Below are 22,627 nucleotides of genomic sequence, written 5' to 3'. Positions count from 1 at the left end.
TACTAGCCCAGCACCCACCTTGCTCAGTTCATGTTTCTGTTGTTGTGCAGATGTTGCATTAGGTGTGCAGACCCTTCTAATTTACTGTCAAACCGCTAAGCCCCCCTGGGGTGATGGCACTATGGTGGCATCAGCAGCTGACGTTGAAGGGCATGTTGGCTTGCTGTCCATAGGTGGCGATACATGGCGCCGGACACTGCCACCAGCTGTTTCTGATGACAAGCTCCCCCTGCTTCTTTCAGCAACTTGTCTCCTCCTACTCCTCTCTGACTCCCCCTCTGAACTGTCCCCTTGGTCATCTTGTCTATTAGGAACCCACGTGGCATCTGTATCATCATAATCATCATAATCATCCTCCCCAGCTTCGCTTGCCTCAGACACCTCATAAACTGCACCAACAGCAGTGACACTGCGTGCGCTCATGTAGGTAGGTGGGTGGGTGCACTGAACAACAGGTAGGTATATGCAGTGATGGGTATTACAAAAGTGCACCTGTCACAAACACACAGGTACCGAACAGGTACAGTGACATTGCGTGCGCTCACATAAGTAGGTGGGTGGGTGCACTGAACAACAGGTAGGTATATGCAGTGATGGTGAGGAAAGGAACAGCGCTACTTAAAAACAGAGTTGCATCCATATGACTACCTGCTTGAGAGTGCAAGCCCCACTAGTGGGATAAAATACACACCCAGCATTCAAATAAAATGCACCTGTCTACCATTGGAGGATGTTGGTTTCCGTAATAGCTTGCATGCAACTTATTAAGTACCCATCCCTCCCACTGCGAAGAATTTATCCCCCATGGGAGGGGCCCTAACACTAACTAATCCTAAATTATGCATATGCATAGCCTGGGTGCGCTACCAAGTAAAAATTCAAAATTGCGCAAAGATGGATCAGTGCATCACCAGGCTGCCTCTGAATGGCCACCAATCAGAGGTGCGCTGAACCCCCCCCCCCCCCCCCCTTCCCAAGAAACTACAAACGCACCTTGAAACCAAACAGAAGCTCTGCATAAACATCAATAAGCAATGCTATTAAATGGGAGCAGCTGACCAAAGTTACTTACATTTGTACATGGCGAGGAAAGGAACAGCGCTACTTAAAAACAGATTGCATCCTTATGACTACCTGCTTGAGAGTGCAAGCCCCACTAGTGGGATAAAATACACACCCAGCATTCAAATAAAATGCACCTGTCTACCATTGGAGGATGTTGGTTTCCGTATCCCTGATTGGGATAAAGTTCCATTCTTGGTCGGAGTTTCTCTTTAAGTTTGACTTTATACTCCCTACCCCTTAACTGTCATACTACATGTGACAGCAAAGCAATGAAGCCCTGTTTGTTGCCATCGGGTAGGCCAATTCTCATGGAGACTGTTCCTTTGAAAAGTCAAAAAAACAAGAACAAACAAATGTTTTATCTTGAGCCATAGGAATTGGCGATTCATTCCTCAAACATACCCTTCTATTATTATGCAGTTTGTGCTCATCATTAGAGGAAATAGCCCTAGCTTCAGCCCAGTAGAGACCCCCCCGATGGGCCTCATTAGCATTAGTTGATTACAACTGCTGTAAAGTTTGGTAGGCGTCTTAGGTTCTATTATAAGCTACATGTAATTTTGTTTAATTCCATATCTGGGTGTATATAAACTATACTGCATAAGTTTTAGGGTACGTTCACATCAAATGGCCGTGTGATTGGAACACAATGGGCTTGATTCACTAACCGGCGCTAAGTGTTAGCGCCGGAGTGAAAAGCCACGTAGTGCCCGAAAAGTAGATTTGCGGGCACTAATAGCCGCGGAAAGCTACACCGCGCACAGCACCGCGACTTATTTGCTTACTGGTATGTTTACTCCTATATTTGATCAGAGCAAATCCACCAAACCAGGAAATCCAATATGTAGCATGATTGAATATGTTATTTTGTTTTCCTCTTTGTTCTCCTTTTTACAACAAAATGTGTTTTTTTGCTATTGAACGTATGCTAATTATATGATGTATTTATATATCTCTTTATCCCACAATAAAAAGATTTATAAAAACAAAAAACATATAAATCAAAAGACCAGGCACAGATGGAGATGCTCCACTATAACATAGTTTAACTCCAGCCAAACACAAGAATACACATATATTAACCTCTTGAGGACCGCGGTGTTAAACCCCCCTAGTGACCAGGTCATTTTTTACAATATAGGCCACAGCAGCTTTAAGGCCTCGCTGCAGGGCTGTACAACTCAGCATACAAGTTATCCCCCCCCCTTTTCTGCCCACCAACAGAGCTTACTGTTGGTGGGGTCTCATCCCTCCTGCCTTGTTTATTTATTTTTTTATAAATATTTATTTGTTTATTTTTAAAGTAAATTTTGCTATTTTTTAATTTATTTTATTATGGCACCCTCCCTCCCACCCTCCCTCCGTCTATCACAGCGGATCGCTCCCGTGTCACACTGCTGTCCTCAGTACAGTGCTGCCGTAGATTGCAGCGCTGTACATAGTAAATAGAGGGCGGTTTCACCGTCTAAAAGTCTCCTAGCGGAGTCAGGGGCGGCGCCAGGGGGGTGCTTGGGGGTGCTCGAGCACCCCCTAGAATTGTCCAAGCACCCCCAAAGCACCCCCTGGAGTGAACTGACTTCAGGCGTCTAAAAGACGCCAAGTCAGTTCACACAGCGGCAGCCCGGAGCAGCAGGCAGGGCTACGGTAAGATGGCCGCCCGAAGCCCTGTTCTGCAGACTTCGAGTCTGCAGTGTATGGCTTCGGGTGGCCATTTTCCCGTAGCCCTGCTCTCAGCATGCAGGCAGGAAGTCTCGTGACGTCGGGAAGGAAGAGGATCGTGGGCGCACGGGCGCTGCGCGCCACAAGGAGGTCGGGACAGGAGGTCGGGACTCGGGAAAGAAGGTCTTCTGGCTGTAGGTGAGTAAATGGGTTTTTCTTTTCTTTTTCAGGTGGTGCTGATTGTGGTCAAAACTGCTGAGGAAGGTGTCACATGAGCCCTCAGTGGCTGACCGCACTTAGCCTTCTAAACGGTGCCAGCGCACAGATCGTGCGAACTCTGGTCGCAGTCAATGCGCAGGAACCGTTAAGAATTAGCCGCAGACAACTCAGAAGGGAGCCTGTGAGACACGGGTAATTACAACGTCACCTACTGGTTCAGAGTAAACTGCCACCACCGCGGTTACTAAGGGACCGTGGGGCCCACTAACTGACTGACTAATCCTGCGAATAAAACGGTTAAACACACGATATTCTGTCTAGCCAACAACAAACAAACAGTAGCGTATCTTCAGAGACCCGGGATCATTTCTGTGTGTGCTGATAAGCAGGGTAGCGAAACAGTGAATGACTTGGGGAAAGTCGTTTATTCACGCAATATAAATAATTAATATATACAGACAATTATGAAAATCAACAATTATTAAAACAGTAATAGCCAGTATGAAAAATAAAAGAAGGGAGAAAAATACTTAGTTCCTGGAAAGATGTCCTTATTGTGGGAAGAATCATAAAGTTCTTGGTTTCAAAGTCCAGAGTTCAGAGTTCAGACCAGGTGGATGCCAGCATATCCTCAAGCTGGCATCTGATGAGTGCAAGATGGTTCAGTGTGGAGGACACTGAGTTTGGGTCCTCAGCTATTCTTATGCCCCTGCTTCAGTAGGAGGGAGTGAGGGCGGGGAGCCATACACCCCCTTCAAAGATGAGATGAGCCCTCCCCTTGTACTGGGGCTAGAAATCATATCTACCCATATATGGGCTCTATCTCACAGAACCGTACAGGTCAGGGCAGATTTATTAACATTTTCAGGTCTGTCTCGATTTACCCAGCGCCCTGATACCAGACATGAGGGGTGGGACCCCTGTGGTATCATCAGGGCCTTTTCAAACTGCCTAACTGGCAGTCCTTACCTCAGAATGTTCTGAAACTTCCTCAGAACCAGCACCGGGGCTCATGCTACACTTCCCCCACGTTTGGTGAAGCTGCCATCTCAGGAACCCCAGAAATATGACAGATCTGGGAAGTTATGGATTTGCTATGAGACTCAGGTTATTCCCAGGCAAAGGCTCTTTGAAGTTTGGAGCAGCCAGCGAGGTGTCGCCTCCCCTGCTGGGAATGAGCCAGTGGGTCTGGCTTTTAGCCCAACTAGATTGCTCCTGCCATGATGCTTGTCACCTTATACCTGATGGATGGGCCATCAGCACAGCTTGAAGCCAGGGACTCTCTGGGGCAGATTAGGCTCAGGCTCATTAGCATATCAAAAGAGCCAGCCAGCCTTTGGAATGGTGCTCTCTTTGCTAAGAAAAGGACTTCAGCTGTCCCTACACACTCAACCCAGATTGTATCGTTTTGAAGCGCAATCGATGCAGGGATCGAGTGCGATCGTTCTTTTCTTCACGGGCGGTTCCAGGATGCGCCTGCGTCCCCGCAATCGTCCGTGACAGCCCTCCCCCTTGTCCGTGGCTTAGCCACTCATCCGCAAGATGTGTGGCGGCGCCGCTAACCTGGCTGACGGGCCTCGAGTTGCCGGTACGGCGGGAAAACCTATTGGAGCCTGTGGCTCGGTTCCCCTGGACCGGTCGCGGTCTGCTACCCTCAGGGTTGACCCAACATGGACCGTTCTGGACAGGGCGTTTGCGCCACTGCAGTCGGACGTGGTGTCTGCCGGGACTGCTGACAACGGGCAGTGGGTTGGTTAGGTCAACAGCCAGCCCACGCAGGGTTCCCCTGCTGAGTGGCTGTGGACCTAAGGGAACCCCGCGGGAATCCCTGGACCTTCCCAGCTCCTGACAGACGGCACATGCCCTGCAGTAGTTGGCTACATCCCTGTTCATCCGGGGCCAATAAAACGGTTTCCGAATACCGGCGAGTGTCTTGCGGACACCCGAGTGCCCTGTCAGAGGATTACCATGTGCGGATTTCAGCACATGTCCCCTGAACGCACTCGGGACCACAAGCCACTTGGTATCCGCGTGGGATCTACCTGTAGGGGGCTGTACAGACTCACTGTACAGTCTCCCACCTTCCCAGTACACCTTGAAAGCGGCCCCGTCTGCGAGGGGCTCAGCGGCTTGCTGCCTGAGCACCTCCAGGCTCGGGTCACCTTGTAGTGCGGCTGAGAATATGGCGCTGTCAGTTTCAGCCAACTGGCTCATGTCACACGAGGCCAGCGGCTGAAAGGTCTTATCCCTGCGGCCAGAGGAGGGGGAGGAGGCCGGAACCCCCTCCACCTGTTCTGAGCTCGGGTTCTGAGCAGTGCAGCTGCGCGGTACTGCTAGCACAGGTACACTGTCAGAATGGCACAGACGGGCATTACTCAAATCATCATTGCATGCAGTAATGACATTGACAGGTATAGACATTTTTTCATTACAGACAGGTTGTACAAGAAACTCAGGTACAGTTACAGCATCATCACAACAGACAGTCTGTACCTCAAACTCAGGTGCCTTTGAAGCAGGCACTATTGAACCTGGTACCCTTGAACTGGGCACATTCAACCCACCTCCCCCTGGTGCTCCCCCAAGTGTATAAAGTACCTGGTGGTGGGTGGAGAGTCCGTCTCCTTCCGTGAGCGACAAGGCGGTCGTGGCAGGTTCATAGTAGGACACAAGCTTGCCCAAATCAGTCCCCAGCAACACAGGGACTGGGAGATCCTTCATAACCCCAACAACCCTTTCTTGGATTCCTAATCCCCAATCAAGCTTCACTGTCGCGTGGGCTATGTGAAAAAGGGTGCCCTCTACTCCAGTAAGGGCAAGGGATCGGCTGGAGCTGATGCTCTCCTTTGGCACAAGGTGTGAGTGAACTAACGTGATGTCAGCTCCGGTGTCTCGAAATCCGGTGACAACTTTGGCGTTCACTCTAACAAGTTGCTGCTGGTCGGTTCGGTCGCGGATTTCCTTTCCGCGGGCAAACAGGACAAAATCTGATGACCCCGGCTGTGGTTCGCTGGCGGGTTGCCTCTGCTGTGGGTGAGGTACAGGTGATGCAGATGATCCAGGTGCTGGTGGTGTCTGTCTCCGCTCCGGACAGTCGAATTTCATGTGTCCGGGCTGGCGGCAGTAGTGACAGGTGACCTCTCCAGGCGCTGCAGGCCTGGGTGCAGCAGCTGCGCTGGGTGGCCTCTGTGGCGGACGGCTCACAGGGGCAGGAGGGTCTGCCGAGGTATTGGGCTGACCTCCTCTCCAGCTGGATGGGACAGTTCTGCGGGTATCAGCCACCCGGGTAGTTGCAAAAGTCTCAGCAAGGTCTGCAGCGACAGTGGCTGAAGCCGGCCTGCGTTCTAACACAAACTGTCGTACATCAGCAGGGCAAATGTTCAGAAATTGTTCCAGGACTATCAAGTCCTCCAGGACATCATAAGACCCTTTGGTGAGGCCTAGTGTCCACTGGCGGAGTGTGGTGAGCAAGCTGCTGGCCACATCTCGGTACGAATCAGAAGGCTTTTTCTGCCAGGCCCTGAACTTTTTCCGATAGGCTTCTGGCGTCAGCTGGTACTTAGTAATGATAGCGTCTTTTATAGCAGCATAATCATTATCCTTTTCCGCAGGCAATTCTGCGAAAGCATCAAGCGCTTTGTAGCGCAGCAATGGTGTCAGATGTCTGGCCCACTGGTCTTGGGACAGACGATACTGACGGCATGCTTTTTCGAAAGATCGCAAAAACAAGTCAATGTCTGTGTCTTTCTCGATATTAGCAAATTTAAATTTTGCACTTACGGGTGCTGCAGCTCCTTCAGCAGGGAGGCTGGGCGGTGAACTCCGGCTGGCCTGTTGCACTTTTGCCATGTTTAGCTCATGCTGTCGTTGGCGCTCCCGTTCTCGCTCAGCGGCATCCCTCTCCGCGTGGCGTTCTGCAGCAGCAGCAGCAGCAGCCTTGCGTTCTGCAGATTGGCGTTCCCGCTCCTCGCGGGCTTCCATGTACTGCATGTACTTGTCCAGGTCAGTCTCCATCAGCTTTTGTAATGCCTGCTGCATTACCGGGTCAGCATCCCTGGACAGTCCAGTACTGGCCAGTTCCGGGCGAGTATTTTCAGAAACTTTGGGGTTGGGGTCCACACTGACATTCTCCTGCGTAACTGTTGATGCAGGGCCCTCAGGATGCACAACCTCTGTACGGTCAGGAGTCTCAGTCTCTGGTTCCCCTTGCCTTGAGTCAGATGGGTCAGCGTCTACCTCAGCAGACACATCCAGCTCCTGCAGTTGCTGGGTATCCCATTGAAACAATTCCGTTACCAGGTCCCCTTGTTTCTTGCGGCCGACATCAATGCCTCTCTCTTGGCAAAGATTTTGCAGGTCCGCCAGGCACATTTTCTTGTAGTTCCCGGACATTTCCACGCCAAATAAAATAAAACTTTTGGGGAGGGGTACTGGCTACACAGTCTCTCTGTATATATAAAAAATATATTGCCTTCCAGCTACACCAACGAATTAGTTCGTTTCTCGATAGCGCTAGCGCTATCGCAGATACTTTCAGCACAACACAGGTCCCAACCGCTGCCTAACACTGTCACATGAGCCCTCAGTGGCTGACCGCACTTAGCCTTCTAAACGGTGCCAGCGCACAGATCGTGCGAACTCTGGTCGCAGTCAATGCGCAGGAACCGTTAAGAATTAGCCGCAGACAACTCAGAAGGGAGCCTGTGAGACACGGGTAATTACAACGTCACCTACTGGTTCAGAGTAAACTGCCACCACCGCGGTTACTATGGGACCGTGGGGCCCACTAACTGACTGACTAATCCTGCGAATAAAACGGTTAAACACACGATATTCTGTCTAGCCAACAACAAACAAACAGTAGCGTATCTTCAGAGACCGGGGATCATTTCTGTGTGTGCTGATAAGCAGGGTAGCGAAACAGTGAATGACTTGGGGAAAGTCGTTTATTCACGCAATATAAATAATTAATATATACAGACAATTATGAAAATCAACAATTATTAAAACAGTAATAGCCAGTATGAAAAATAAAAGAAGGGAGAAAAATACTTAGTTCCTGGAAAGATGTCCTTATTGTGGGAAGAATCATAAAGTTCTTGGTTTCAAAGTCCAGAGTTCAGAGTTCAGACCAGGTGGATGCCAGCATATCCTCAAGCTGGCATCTGATGAGTGCAAGATGGTTCAGTGTGGAGGACACTGAGTTTGGGTCCTCAGCCATTCTTATGCCCCTGCTTCAGTAGGAGGGAGTGAGGGCGGGGAGCCATACACCCCCTTCAAAGATGAGATGAGCCCTCCCCTTGTACTGGGCTCTATCTCACAGAACCGTACAGGTCAGGGCAGATTTATTAACATTTTCAGGTCTGTCTCGATTTACCCAGCGCCCTGATACCAGACATGAGGGGTGGGACCCCTGTGGTATCATCAGGGCCTTTTCAAACTGCCTAACTGGCAGTCCTTACCTCAGAATGTTCTGAAACTTCCTCAGAACCAGCACCGGGGCTCATGCTACACTTCCCCCACGTTTGGTGAAGCTGCCATCTCAGGAACCCCAGAAATATGACAGATCTGGGAAGTTATGGATTTGCTATGAGACTCAGGTTATTCCCAGGCAAAGGCTCTTTGAAGTTTGGAGCAGCCAGCGAGGTGTCGCCTCCCCTGCTGGGAATGAGCCAGTGGGTCTGGCTTTTAGCCCAACTAGATTGCTCCTGCCATGATGCTTGTCACCTTATACCTGATGGATGGGCCATCAGCACAGCTTGAAGCCAGGGACTCTCTGGGGCAGATTAGGCTCAGGCTCATTAGCATATCAAAAGAGCCAGCCAGCCTTTGGAATGGTGCTCTCTTTGCTAAGAAAAGGACTTCAGCTGTCCCTACACACTCAACCCAGATTGTATCGTTTTGAAGCGCAATCGATGCAGGGATCGAGTGCGATCGTTCTTTTCTTCACGGGCGGTTCCAGGACGCGCCTGCGTCCCCGCAATCGTCCGTGACAGAAGGATTGTGCATATTGGGGTCATATCTGCTACGGATTGTGCATATTGGGGTCATATCTGCTACGGATTGTGCATTTTGGGGTCATATCTGCTATGGATTGTGCATATTGGGGTCATATCTGCTACCGATTGTGCATATTGGGGTCATTTCTGCTACCGATTGTGCATATTGGGGTCATTTCTGCTACCGATTGTGCATATTGGGGTCATTTCTGCTACCGATTATGCATATTGGGGTCATATCTGCTACCGATTGTGCATATTGGGGGTCATATCTGCTACTGATTGTGCATATTGGGGTCATATCTGCTACCGATTGTGCATATCGGGGTCATTTCTGCTACCGATTGTGCATATTGGGGTCATTTCTGCTACCGATTGTGCATATTGGGGTCATATCTGCTACCGATTGTTCATATTGGGGTCATATCTGCTACTGATTGTGCATATTGGGGGTCATATCTGCTACCGATTGTGCATATTGGGGTCATATCTGCTACCGATTGTGCATATTGGGGTCATATCTGCTACCGATTGTGCATATTGGGGTCATATCTGCTACCGATTGTGCATATTGGGGCCATATCTGCTACCGATTGTGCATATTGGGGCCATATCTGCTACCGATTGTGCATATTGGGACCATATCTGCTACCGATTATGCATATTGGGGTCATATCTGCTACCGATTGTGCATATTGGGGTCATATCTGCTACCGATTGTGCATATTGGGGTCATATCTGCTACGGATTGTGCATATTGGGGTCATATCTGCTACCGATTGTGCATATTGGGGTCATATCTGCTACCGATTGTGCATATTGGGGCCATATCTGCTAACGATTGTGCATATTGGAGTTATTGAACATGTTTTTTGTTCAAATCTGCTCACATTACGTGTATTTTCTTGAGAAACCCTGCACAATTATGTGAATTTTCTGGGGAAAGGGTCACCAAAACTTGGGCCCTCTGTCTTTGCGTTGCACTTTTAAAGGGAACCCGAGGTGAGAATAATATTGAGGCTGCCATATTTATCTCCTTTTAAGTAATACCAGCTGCCTGGCTGCCGTGTTGGTCCTCTGCCTCTAATTCTTTCAACCATAGACCCTGAACAAGCATGCAGCAGGTCAGGGGTTTCTGACAATATTGTCAGAACTGACAAGATTAGCTGCATGCTTGTTTCTGGTGTAATTCAGTTCACTACTACAGCCAAATAGATCAGCAGGGCTGCCAGGCAACTAGAATTGTTTAAAAGGAAATAAATATGGCAGCCACCATATCACTCTCACCCTGGGTTCACTTTAAATTACAGTTAGCCCCGCCCTCATCCGGTCATGACCACGCCCATCGCGCGCCGCAGGTTGTATCCACACCCATTCTTTGCCACGGCGCGCTTCGCGCGACGCAGGTCGTCGGCTCCCTCGGAAATTGGTCCAGCACCTGCATAGCACCCCCTAAAAAAAATTCCTGGAGCCCCCACTGGGCGGAGTGGAGCTCCGTCATTCATGTGGAGATGCGAGCGCATCGGCGCACGCGATCTCATGTTATCTCCGCCCCCAGCACTTCACGTCAATTGGCATGGAGTGATCCTGGGGCTGCCGCACTGCTCACGCCGATCAGCATGGAGCAGTCATTAGGCAGTTAAATGGTATGAATAAAACTACAGTATCCAAATGTAGTGTATATAAACTATAGAACAGATAAAATAGGTCAGGTGCCCTCCAGAGAGAGCCCCATTACTATTATTATTATTTAGTATTTATATAACGCAAACATCTTTTTCAGAGCTGTACATAGCATATTTTCTTGTCACTTAACTGTCCATCAGAGGGGCTCACAATCTAATCCCTACCATAGTCTTCAGGGACGGATTTCAGCCTAGCCAACATAGGCCGCGGCCTAGGGCGCCTGAGAGAGCAAGGACGATTTTCACCCTCGCAGAGACTGCTTGACTGCAGTATAGTCCTGTCTGTGTGCTGTGGAGGGTGTTCCGTGCAGCCAGCCAGACCCGATCCGCGGCCGCCCTGCTTCTACCGCAAATAGCTGAGGGCGGCCACGGACAGGGTCGGGGATGTGTAAGGAGGCAGAGGGAAGTGATGACACTGCAGGCTGTTTACAGTGACGTGTATGCCTGCAGCCTGTTGCTCCCCGAGTCCTCCCTTTCCCCTCTCTCTTCTTGTATGGAGCTGTGTGTTCTGCAGCCACGCCCCCTTCCTCTCCGGGCTGCTTGGTGTCACACAGCCTCTGCCTGGAGATTCAATTCACACTGCAGGAGCTGCTATCAGTGCTAAATAGGAAAAGCTAACATAGGCAAGTAACAGCCCTTATAAAGTTATCTACAGTCAGCTGTAATAAAGATAAGTTAAAGTACAAGAGGGAGGGGGGCCGGGGGCTGCTGCTGATTATTGACTGTTTTTCTTCCCTCAGCATGTCCAACATAAATTCTACAGCTGACGCTGCAATTCTTTTTCTCCTCTCTCTACACTTTCCTCCCCATCACATGCTGTATTTTCCTCTCCCCTCTCTGTTATCTAGTGCTCTCTTTTCTATCCTATCTTGCAGTCTATAACCCCCTCAAACATCTGCTGCAGCATTTTACAGAGTACATAGTCATGTCACTGACTGTCCTCAGAGGAGCTCACAATCTAATCCTACTACCATAGTCATAGTCTAATGTCCTACCATATTATTATTATTATGTATTTATATTAGCACTGAGATCTTCTGCAGCACATTACAGAGTACATAGTCATGTCACTGACTGTCCTCAGAGGAGCTCACACTCTAATCATACCATAGTCATAGTCTAATGTCCTACCATATTATTATGTATTTATATAGCACTGAGATCTTCTGCAGCACATTACTGAGTACATAGTCATGTCACTGACTGTCCTCTGAGGGGCTCACAATGTAATCCTACCGTCGTCATAGTCTAATGTCCTACCATATTATTATTATTTATTTATATAACACTAACATCTTCTGCAGTATGTTACAGACTACATAGCCACATGTCACGGAGTCCTAAGTCAATGTAATTGCCCTAATCTTGTGATGAGTAACCCTAAGCTGATACTTGTTATCCCTTTTCCCATAATTCCATTCTCAAATTTGTATCCTCACCCAAGGTTGCCAAAGGGTTTAGCTTTTAGGCCACATTCACAGTGGCGCTTGCATTTCCTGTGACAGCAGGAACGCAACAGATCGGGACAGCGGTGCTGCATGTTATGTTAGCCTTGTGTCGGGTACAGTGAAGTATACAGTCAATTAAAAGCATGCATCACTTTCACTGTTATTGTGAGCACTTAGTAGTAACACACTGCATGCAGTATGTTACAGTACCGCAAGCTGTTATACCGCAATGCACCTGCCACAATTTGAACATAGGTGGTGCTATTGCTATACACCGTAACACACCACTGTGAATGTGGCCCTAATCTCCACTAACTGTATTTATGTTACTTTTGCCTAACTTTAGATATGCCTGATCTATGAGTATCCCTAACCACCCCCCTTCCCCATGTCAGATAATCCTATCTTAATCTCACTGTAATCATGGGGCGGCTGGAGATATTCGGCCTAGGGCAGTAAAAAGTACAAATCCGGCCCTGATAGTCCTATGTCTGTGTATGTATGGTGTAGTGTATGTATCGTAGTCTAGGGACAATTTTAGGGGGAAGCCAATTAACTTCTCTGTATGTTTTGGGGATGTGGGAGGAAACCAGAGTGCCCGGAGGAAACCCATGGAGCTACAGGGAGAACATACAAACTTCTTAATAAATCAAATTAATCAAATAAAAACGGATAAACTTAAGACCTTTATTCAACTGATTCTGATTGTATTATTGATGCACATTTTTATGATAGGGGCATAGCTTTGAATTATTTGCTGTGTAATTATAAAAGGTTTTATTATTTTTATCATAAAACCTTTTATCATTACATGGCAGCCACCTATCTTTCTCGCATGCATGCTGCACAGCTTATTCATTCATACCCCTAATTGCCTGGGAGCTGTTTCTATAGCCTTGCAGAGCAACAGAGGAGTTTCTTGATAGCTCTCCATTCAGACAGCGCTGCCTGTCAGCCCTCACTACCACAGTCTGTAGTGCAGCTGCTTATAGCAGAACCAGCACACAGACCAGGTAGATATTCACAGAGGTGTGCCAGCAAATCCTGGTTTTATCTACAACAGAGGAGGATCAGCTAAATTGCCAAGCCCAGTCCCCAGCTAGAGGGACAAAAGCCCTGCTGCTGGACAAACCTATATGGGCTTGCCAGCTGCTGCACAAGGTGAGATTATTCCAGCTTTATTTGATCTGATATATACCGCTCCCTGAGTGCGCTCTATTTTCTGTCTTGCATTTCAGATTAAGTTACCATTGCACAGTGGCGTAGCTATGGAGCTCGGGGCCCCGGTGCGAGTTTTACATTGGGCCCCCCAAGGCACTCTATACAAAACACTTGATACGGCGTAACAAAATCTACAGTATTAGAGGTGCAAGAAGGGGATGGGGAACAGTGTGTTAATGATTACTACCATTCAAAGCTTCTATAGAAGTGATTATTACCACCACAGGACCAATAAACAGCTTATACTTTGGTTTAGAAAGGGCCCCATGGGGCCCCTCTGGCCCAAGGGCCCTGATGTGGTCGCTACCTCTGCAACCCCTATTGCTACGCCCCTGCCATTGCAGTAGATTTTAAAGAGCAACACCCATTTTTTTATTTTGATTGTAACCACATTGAATTTCCGCTGCTCGCTCCTTCTGTTCACAGAAGTTATTCACTACACTATCTAATCACCAGCAGACCGCATTTTAAAAAAGCCATTCATTCCTGTTCCAAGAGATTTCCAAAATGACAAGGTCACTTCTATTTCTAAACAGGAGGTGTTTATGTTTACCTTGTATCCCGGAGGCGCAGTGATGGTGAAGTTGCAGGCATTCATGTTTGTGGGGTAGTTGTTAGGATACCCAGGAGAAGTAATGATTCCATTAGGGTAGAAATAACTTGCTCCACATGGAACTGTTAGGAAAATAACACAGCAGTGTCAGTTAAATATGTAAACTCCACAAAATTAAAGGGTTTTTTTTGTAACCTGAAATGAGGCATCCATCTCTACATTGTTATGTATTACAATCCTGCTCAAGAAGAAATTCAGCAGGGAAACCTCTAGTGTGTTATGGGAAGTCACTGTCTCTTCTCTTAGACATTTTCTACTGTGATTGCCAGAGAGCAGGTGGTGTAGTGACCTACAGGGATAATGTCACCAATGTATTTAACACTTCAGATTATGGAATCAACCAGTTCTGTCCTAGTGATGGGAGATGGAAATTGTGCTCTTCCTTGTGACTTCCTCCACTAATCAGCAAATATGCTCACATGAAGACTGGAGATGACCTTGCTGCGCGGTTGTCTCTGCCTTGTCACCCTCACACTTTATTTCAAAGTCCTTATCTTAATATGTAGACTATCTCAGTGTCTGAGCAGATAATACTTTTTGTCTGACTAAAGGTCCGTACACACGCCGGACTGGAGGCAACACCTGGCGGATCGCTCAGAAACAGCCGTATCAGTCCGCCGACAGTGCGTACACACGCCGGACTGTCGTTGGCACGCCCACCCAGCGGGAGGCAGCGACAGACCCGTCATTGCCTTCAGTCCGGCGTGTGTACGGACCTTAAAGGTGGCCATACACTGGTCGATTTGCCATCAGATTTGACCAACAGATAGATCCCTCTCTGATCGAATCTGATTAGAGAGGGATCGTATGGCCACCTTTACTGCAAACAGATTGTGAATCGATTTCAGCCTGAAACCGATCACAATCTGTGGAGCTGCCGCAGCTGCTTCCCCCCCCCCCCCCGCATACATTACCTGTTCCGGCCGGCGCGAGTCCCCTGGTCCCTGCTGTCTTCTTCTCCGCTCCGGGCTCCAGACCGTTCCTGCAGCTACTGAACTTCCTGTCCAGGGGAAGTTTAAACAGTAGAGGGCGCTCTACTGTCTAAACTTCCTGCCGGGACAGGAAGTTCTGTGTAGCTGCAGCCGGTCCGGAACCCAGCGTGGAAAGAAGACAGCGGGGACCAGGGGACTTGCGCCGGCCGGAACAGGTAATGTATACCCGCTGTATTGTGTCGGTTGTCGGGCATTCGAACGCCGCTACGGAAATCGATCGTTCTGTCAGCGGTGTGCGCGCGATTTCACAGCCGATTCGATCACTGTGATCAAAACGGCCGTATATCGGCGGGAAAATCGTTAGGTGTATGGGCCCCTTTAAGCCAACAACCCAAAAAACCACCTGCAAATGGGGGGCATGGCTGGCGCGCTAGAGAGATGGCCGCTTTCTAGTCTCGCTCAGCGTGGCCGATTGCTGAAGCTATTCATCCCAGCTCACTGATCCACAGCTTTCCCCTCTTTTTACCCCTAACGGCACTCAGACACACCGGTGCACCGATGGGCCGATCCTCAAACGGATCCAGAGACGGATCTCTTCATTCTCGGCCTCCTTCCTCACAGCGCCGCAGAGGCCCGAAAAGCATGGCGTCTTCCGCCTCCTCCTCGCGCTCGGACGCTACGGTAGCTTCCAGACCCTGTACTAGAGCCAGGAGGTCGGAACACTCATCCTCGGATCCCGCCCTAGACTGGACCCCGAAAGACACTCTCCTCCTTGAGAAATTCAAAACTCTTCTCCATAAGGAGCTGAATGACGTGGCTTCCAGGTTAGCCCACCAACTTAAAAGAGAAGTCAGAGACCTTACTTCCCACATGGCGGAATTCGAGGAGCGATATGAGAAGACTGCCACGGTGGTCGATGCCCATGAATGACGTGGCTTCCAGATTAGCCCACCAACTTAAAAGAGAAGTCAGAGACCTTACTTCCCACATGGCGGAATTCGAGGAGCGATATGAGAAGACTGCCACGGTGGTCGATGCCCACGACAGGGAACTTGCGGAGGTCAAATCTGAATTGGCAGACACTAAGCTGCGCCTGGAAGATTCAGAAAACAGGTCCCGCCGCGAGAACCTAAGAATACGCGGGCTGCCGGAAACCATCTTAGATCTGAATGCTACCGCCACCGCGATGTTCCAGGAGCTTGTTCCCAGCATCCCCATTGATCGCCTGGAGTTCGACAGGATTCATCCGTGCCCTGGGGCCAAAGAGACCTGCCGGTTCCCCCCGAGACGTCATTATCAAATTCACGTTCTACCGCACTAAGGAAACGCTTCTACAGGCTGCCAGAGAAAAGGAGCCGCTAAGCTTCCAAGATCACTCATATCAGATCTTCACAGACCTGGCTCCTGTTACCATTCAAAAACGGAGATCAATGAAGGACTATACCTCTGCCTTGCGGGCTCAGAACATTAAATATAAATGGGGCTTCCCGTTCAAGTTAATCTTCCTGCTGTTGGGGAAATCGTATTCCGTCACCTCGCCTGATGACGCGCAGAAGCTGTTCGAGCGCCTCAAACGGATTCTACCGTCGGATACCAGTAAGCAACCTGCTAACCCTTCGCCTAGGCACCCTTCAGCTTCGCAGCACTCCTGGCAACAAGTTTCTCCCTCCAGGAAATCTTCCCAATCTGCCCCGGTTGCTCGGAATACCTCTCCTACTTGAAGAATCGCTGACGCCGCTTCCCTATCTACTCCATGCGGATTCCTCCTGCACGAACCCACGTATGCCCAGCAGCTAATAGCAGAGGCACATGTGGGTGCTGAAGCGCTCTTCTGCCCTTAAGTTTGAGGGTTCACAGCTTCACAGTTCATATTTTGTTTAGGCTCCTGCTGGAGCCTCTAGTTTTGTTCCGGTAATGTCTCGTCAGTGGCGTCTCTATAATAGGGCGCAGGGGGGCGTGGCGCACCGGGTGTCAGACACCCAGGGGGGTGTCGCCACGACCCCCCACAGCAGCACAGCAGGAGGGAGAAGCAGGGCTAGATGGAGGGGCTGTGGAGGCAGCGGTGGGGAGTGGGGAAATATCCCCCCCTCCCTCACCTGAGACCCCTCCTTCTGCCTCTCTCTTCCCCCTCCAGAATAGCGGCGACAAGTGCGGGGCGGCCGGAGGCGCATGGACAATTACTTACCTGATTTCTGCGTTCCAAGCGTGGAGCGCAGCGTCATGACGTTATAGGTCTCCGCCTCCAATGCCGCCCACTGTGCTTCCGCTAATCAGGAAGCACAGTGGGCGGCATTGGAGACGGAGACCTGTAACGTCATGACGCTGCACTACACGCTTGGAACGCGGAAATCAGGTACGTAATTGTCCATGCGCCTCCGGCCGCCCCGCACTTGTCGCCGCTATTCTGGAGGGGGAAGAGAGAGGCAGAAGGAGGGGTCCCAGGTGAGGGAGGGGGGGGGATATTTCCCCACTCCCCACCACTGCCTTCACAGCCCCTCCATCTAGCCCTGCTTCTCCCTCCTGGGGCACCTACACTGGGGGCAACTATACCAGCTATACTGGGGCAACTATACTAGCCATACTGGGGGCAACTATACTAGCTTACTGGGGGCAACTATACCAGCCATACTGGGGCAACTATACTAGCCATACTGGGGGAAACTATACTAGCTTACTGGGGGCAACTATACTAGCCATACTGGGGGCAACTATACTAGCTTACTGGGGGCAACTATACTAGCCATACTGGGGGCAACTATACTAGCTTACGGGGGCAACTATACTAGCCATACTTGGGGCAACTATACTAGCTATACTGGGGGCAACTATACTAGCCATACTGGGGGCAACTATACTAGCCATACTGAGGGCAACTATACCAGCTATACTGGGGGCAACTATACTAGCCATACTGGGGGCAACTATACCAGCCATTTTGGGGGCAACTATACCAGCCATACTGGGGGCAACTATACCAGCCATACTGGGGGCAACTATACCAGCCATACTGGGGGCAACTATACTAGCCATACAGGGGGCAACTATACTAGCCATACTGGGGGCAACTATACTAGCTTACTGGGGGCAACTATACCAGCCATACTGGGGGCAACTATACTAGCCATACTGGGGGCAACTATACCAGCCATACTGGGGGCAACTATACCAGCCATACTGGGGGCAACTATACCAGCCATACTGGGGGCAAATATACTAGCCATACTGGGGGCAACTATACTAGCCATACTGGGGGCAACTATACTAGCTTACTGGGGGCAACTATACTAGCTTACTGGGGGCAACTATACTAGCCATACTGGGGGCAACTATACTAGCCATACTGGGGGCAACTATACTAGCTTACTGGGGGCAACTATACTAGCTTACTGGGGGCAACTATACTAGCCATACTGGGGGCAACTATACTAGCTATACTGGGGGCAACTATACTAGCCATACTGGGGGCAACTATACTAGCCATACTGGGGGCAACTATACTAGCCATACTGGGGGCAACTACACCAGCTATACTGGGGGCAACTATACTAGCCATACTGGGGGCAACTATACTAGCTTACTGGGGGCAACTATACCAGCCATACTGGGGGCAACTATACCAGCCATACTGGGGGCAACTTTACTAGCCATACTGGGGGCAACTATACTAGCCATACTGGGGGCAACTATACTAGCCACACTGAGGGCAACTATACTAGCCATACTGGGGGCAACTATACTAGCTTACTGGGGGCAACTATATTAGCTGTACTGGGGGCAACTAAACTATACTAGCTATACTGGGGGCAACTATACTGGCTGGGGCAACTATACTAGCTATACTGGCTGGGGCAACTATACTAGCTATACTGGGGGCAGCTATCCTGGCTGGGGGCAACTATACTAGCTGTACTGGCTGGGGCAACTATACTAGCTGTACTGGCTGGGGGCAACTATACTAGCTATACTGTCTGGGGGCAACTATACTAGCTATACTGGCTGGGGCGACCATACTAGCTATACAGGGGCAACTATACTAACTATACTGGGGCAACTATACTAACTTCATTGGGGGCAACTAGCTTCACTGGGGGCAACTATACTAGCTACACTGGGGGCAACTGTACTAGCTATACTGGGGGCAGCTATACTGGGGGCAACTATATTACCTACACTAAGGGCAACTATACTAGCTATATTGGGGGCAACTATACTAGCTATACTGGGGCCGCTATTCTGGAGGGGGAAGAGAGAGGCAGAAGGAGGGGTCCCAGGTGAGGGAGGGGGGATATGTCCCCCCTCCCCACCACTGCCTCCACAGCCCCTCCATCTAGCCCTGCTTCCCCCTCCTGGGGGTACAGCCTCCATATCACTCTCATCCCGGGTTCACTTTAAATTAGTTAGCTCCGCCCTCATTTGGTCATGGCCATGCCCATTTTTCGCCGCAGGTTATAGCCACGCCCATTTTATTTTTTTTTTATTTTTTATTTTTTTTGGGGGGGGGGGTGTCTTTTAATACCTAGCACCGGGTATCAAATGCCCTAGGTACGCCACTGGAAGGAGGGGTCCCAGGTGAGGGAGGGGGGGGATATTTCCCCCCTCCCCACCGCTGCCTCCACAGCCCCTCCATCTAGTCCTGCTTCTCCCTCCTGGGGCACCTACACTGGGGCAACTATACCAGCTATACTGGGGGAAACTATACTAGCCATACTGGGGGCAACTATACTAGCTTACTGGGGGCAACTATACCAGCCATACTGGGGGCAACTATACTAGCCATACTGGGGGCAACTATACTAGCTTACTGGGGGCAACTATACTAGCCATACTGGGGGCAACTATACTAGCCATACTGGGGGCAACTATACTAGCTTACTGGGGGCAACTATACTAGCCATACTGGGGGCAACTATACTAGCCATACTGGGAGCAACTATACTAGCTTACTGGGGGCAACTATACTAGCCATATTGGGGGCAACTATACTAGCTATACTGGGGGCAACTATACTAGCTATACTGGGGGCAACTATACTAGCCATACTGGGGGCAACTATACCAGCTATACTGGGGGCAATTATACTAGCCATACTGGGGGCAACTATACTAGCTTACTGGGGGCAACTATACCAGCCATACTGGGGGCAACTATACCAGCCATACTGGGGGCAACTATACCAGCCATACTGCGGGCAACTATACCAGCTATACTGGGGGCAACTATACTAGCCATACTGGGGGCAAATATGCTAGCTTACTGGGGGCAACTATACTAGCTTACTGGGGGCAACTATACTAGCCATACTGGGGGCAACTGTACTAGCTTACTGGGGGCAACTATACTAGCTTACTGGGGGCAACTATACTAGCTATACTGGGGGCAACTATACTAGCTATACTGGGGGCAACTATACTAGCTTACTGGGGGCAACTATACCAGCCATACTGGGGGCAACTATACCAGCCATACTGGGGGCAACTATACCAGCCATACTGCGGGCAACTATACCAGCTATACTGGGGGCAACTATACTAGCCATACTGGGGGCAACTATACTAGCCATACTGGGGGCAACTATACTAGCTTACTGGGGGCAACTATACTAGCTTACTGGGGGCAACTATACTAGTCATACTGGGGGCAACTATACTAGCTTAATGGGGGCAACTATACTAGCCATACTGGGGGCAACTATACTAGCCATACTGGGGGCAACTATACTAGCCATACTGGGGGCAACTATAGTAGCCATACTGGGGGCAACTATACTAGCTACCCTGGGGGCAACTATACTAGCCATACTGGGGGCAACTATACTAGCCATACTGGGGGCAACTATACTAGCCATACTGGGGGCAACTATAGTAGCCATACTGGGGGCAACTATAGTAGCCATACTGGGGGCAACTATACCAGCTATACTGGGGGCAACTATACTAGCCATACTGGGGGCAACTATACTAGCTTACTGGGGGCAACTATACCAGCCATACTGGGGTCAACTATACCTGCCATACTGGGGGCAACTATACCAGCCATACTGCGGGCAACTATACTAGCCATACTGGGGGCAACTATACTAGCCATACTGGGGGCAACTATACTAGCTTACTGGGGGCAACTATACTAGCTTACTGGGGGCAACTATATTAGCTATACTGGGGGCAACTAAACTATACTAGCTATACTGGGGGCAACTAAACTATACTAGCTATACTGGGGGCAACTATACTGGCTGGGGCAACTATACTAGCTATACTGGCTGGGGCAACTATACTAGCTATACTGGGGCCGCTATTCTGGAGGGGGAAGAGAGAGGCAGAAGGAGGGGTCCCAGGTGAGGGAGGGGGGGATATGTCCCCCCTCCCCACCACTGCCTCCACAGCCCCTCCATCTAGCCCTGCTTCCCCCTCCTGGGGGTACAGTCTCCATATCACTCTCATCCCGGGTTTACTTTAAATTAGTTAGCTCCGCCCTCATTTGGTCATGGCCATGCCCATTTTTCACCGCAGGTTATAGCCACGTCCATTTTTTTTTGGGGGGGGGGTGTCTTTTAATACCCAGCACCAGGTGTCAAATGCCCTAGGTACGCTACTGTGTCTCGTTAAGCTTTTTTACACATGTCTCCGTCAACCCAGCACTTCAACGCTGACTTCTAGAAGGACACAGCCCTTTTTCCCTCTTCGTTTGCCATCTGCCACAATGGTTGGGTAAGACTTTATGATCTTCTTAAGTCATTCAAGTACTGTGTGCTTTTTTAATGTTTCACATACCACTCCTCATTAGACTCTGTTATGACCCAGCTGTGGCTGCTACCCAGCCCCTGAACCTTCATAATGACGGACCTTAGTCCTACACAACTGTTTTTTAGGGCTCATTATCTCATTGTTATCATACATGTTTTACTTTGTTTGTGGAACTGCTATTGTAACCTGGACCGATGAGATATTCACTGGACGATACCACGGCTAACCATAGTTAGGCATATGCTTAATGTTTACATTCCGAAGTTGTAATGTATGCTGTAAATCTCTTTATTACCCTTTCTTCCACACCTACCCTTACCCTCCCCCTCACGGCTGCTTCAACGTCGGAGCTTGCCTTCCCTCTCCCTCCCCCCCCCCCCCCCCCCACACACACATGCCAATCGGAGATATAACGCACCTGGTATTTCCATTCAACTAATCTTAGTTGGCTTATCTGATGGGTTCTAAAGTAACTTGCTGATTATCATTTGTTGTCCCGATGTGAGCAGTCTACCCCCCTCCCCTTTCTCCCCATCTCCCCCCTTCCCCATTCTTACCTGGCCTACCCATCACTGCTCGAATATACTACCTTTGTTTTATATAAAGTTTTGATCAGATGGGTAGTTTCCCTACTTTACTGCACAACGCAGGCCAAGTCCTGCGCCTGATCGAGCATCCCCTCTGCTGGCACTAGCTTGCATTTTCACCTCACCTCCTGATCCTGCACGCACTGTTTATAATATAACCCCCCTCCCTGGACGATTACTTATGGAACCAATAGTACACTCTGAAGCTTCTGCCTTAGACGTGGCATATTTACTCCATGGGAGGGCATCATGTTTACGCAAAATTTCTATTATTCTGGTTTCCTGATCTAATTGAGGCCAATAGAAGCATGCATAAGCCTGCTGTACAGGGCCCTCCCCTTCACTACCTGCACTCAAGAGGCGCAAATATCTTGTGTCCTCCCCCCCCCCCCTTCCCCTAATACACTACAGTGCTCACTACTCTTTCGGTGTCAGTAGACGGGTAATGTTCTTCAA

General features: G+C 49.6%; 1 protein-coding gene across 1 annotated transcript in view; it reads right to left on the bottom strand.

Moving 5' to 3' along the window:
- LOC137562390 (embryonic protein UVS.2-like) overlaps nucleotides 1-22,627 on the bottom strand; it is a gene marked incomplete at its 5' end in the record, with an annotated part of 55,650 nt that overhangs the window by 7,563 nt on the left and 25,460 nt on the right. Inside the window, one exon of the mRNA XM_068273728.1 lies at nucleotides 13,850-13,971. Within this exon, the coding sequence (XP_068129829.1) occupies nucleotides 13,850-13,971 (122 nt within the window). The remainder of the gene's footprint in view (nucleotides 1-13,849; nucleotides 13,972-22,627) is intronic.

Source organism: Hyperolius riggenbachi, chromosome 3, assembly GCF_040937935.1.
Source record: "Hyperolius riggenbachi isolate aHypRig1 chromosome 3, aHypRig1.pri, whole genome shotgun sequence".
NCBI lineage: Eukaryota > Metazoa > Chordata > Amphibia > Anura > Hyperoliidae > Hyperolius > Hyperolius riggenbachi.
This window is presented reverse-complemented; position numbering and strand designations above follow the sequence as displayed.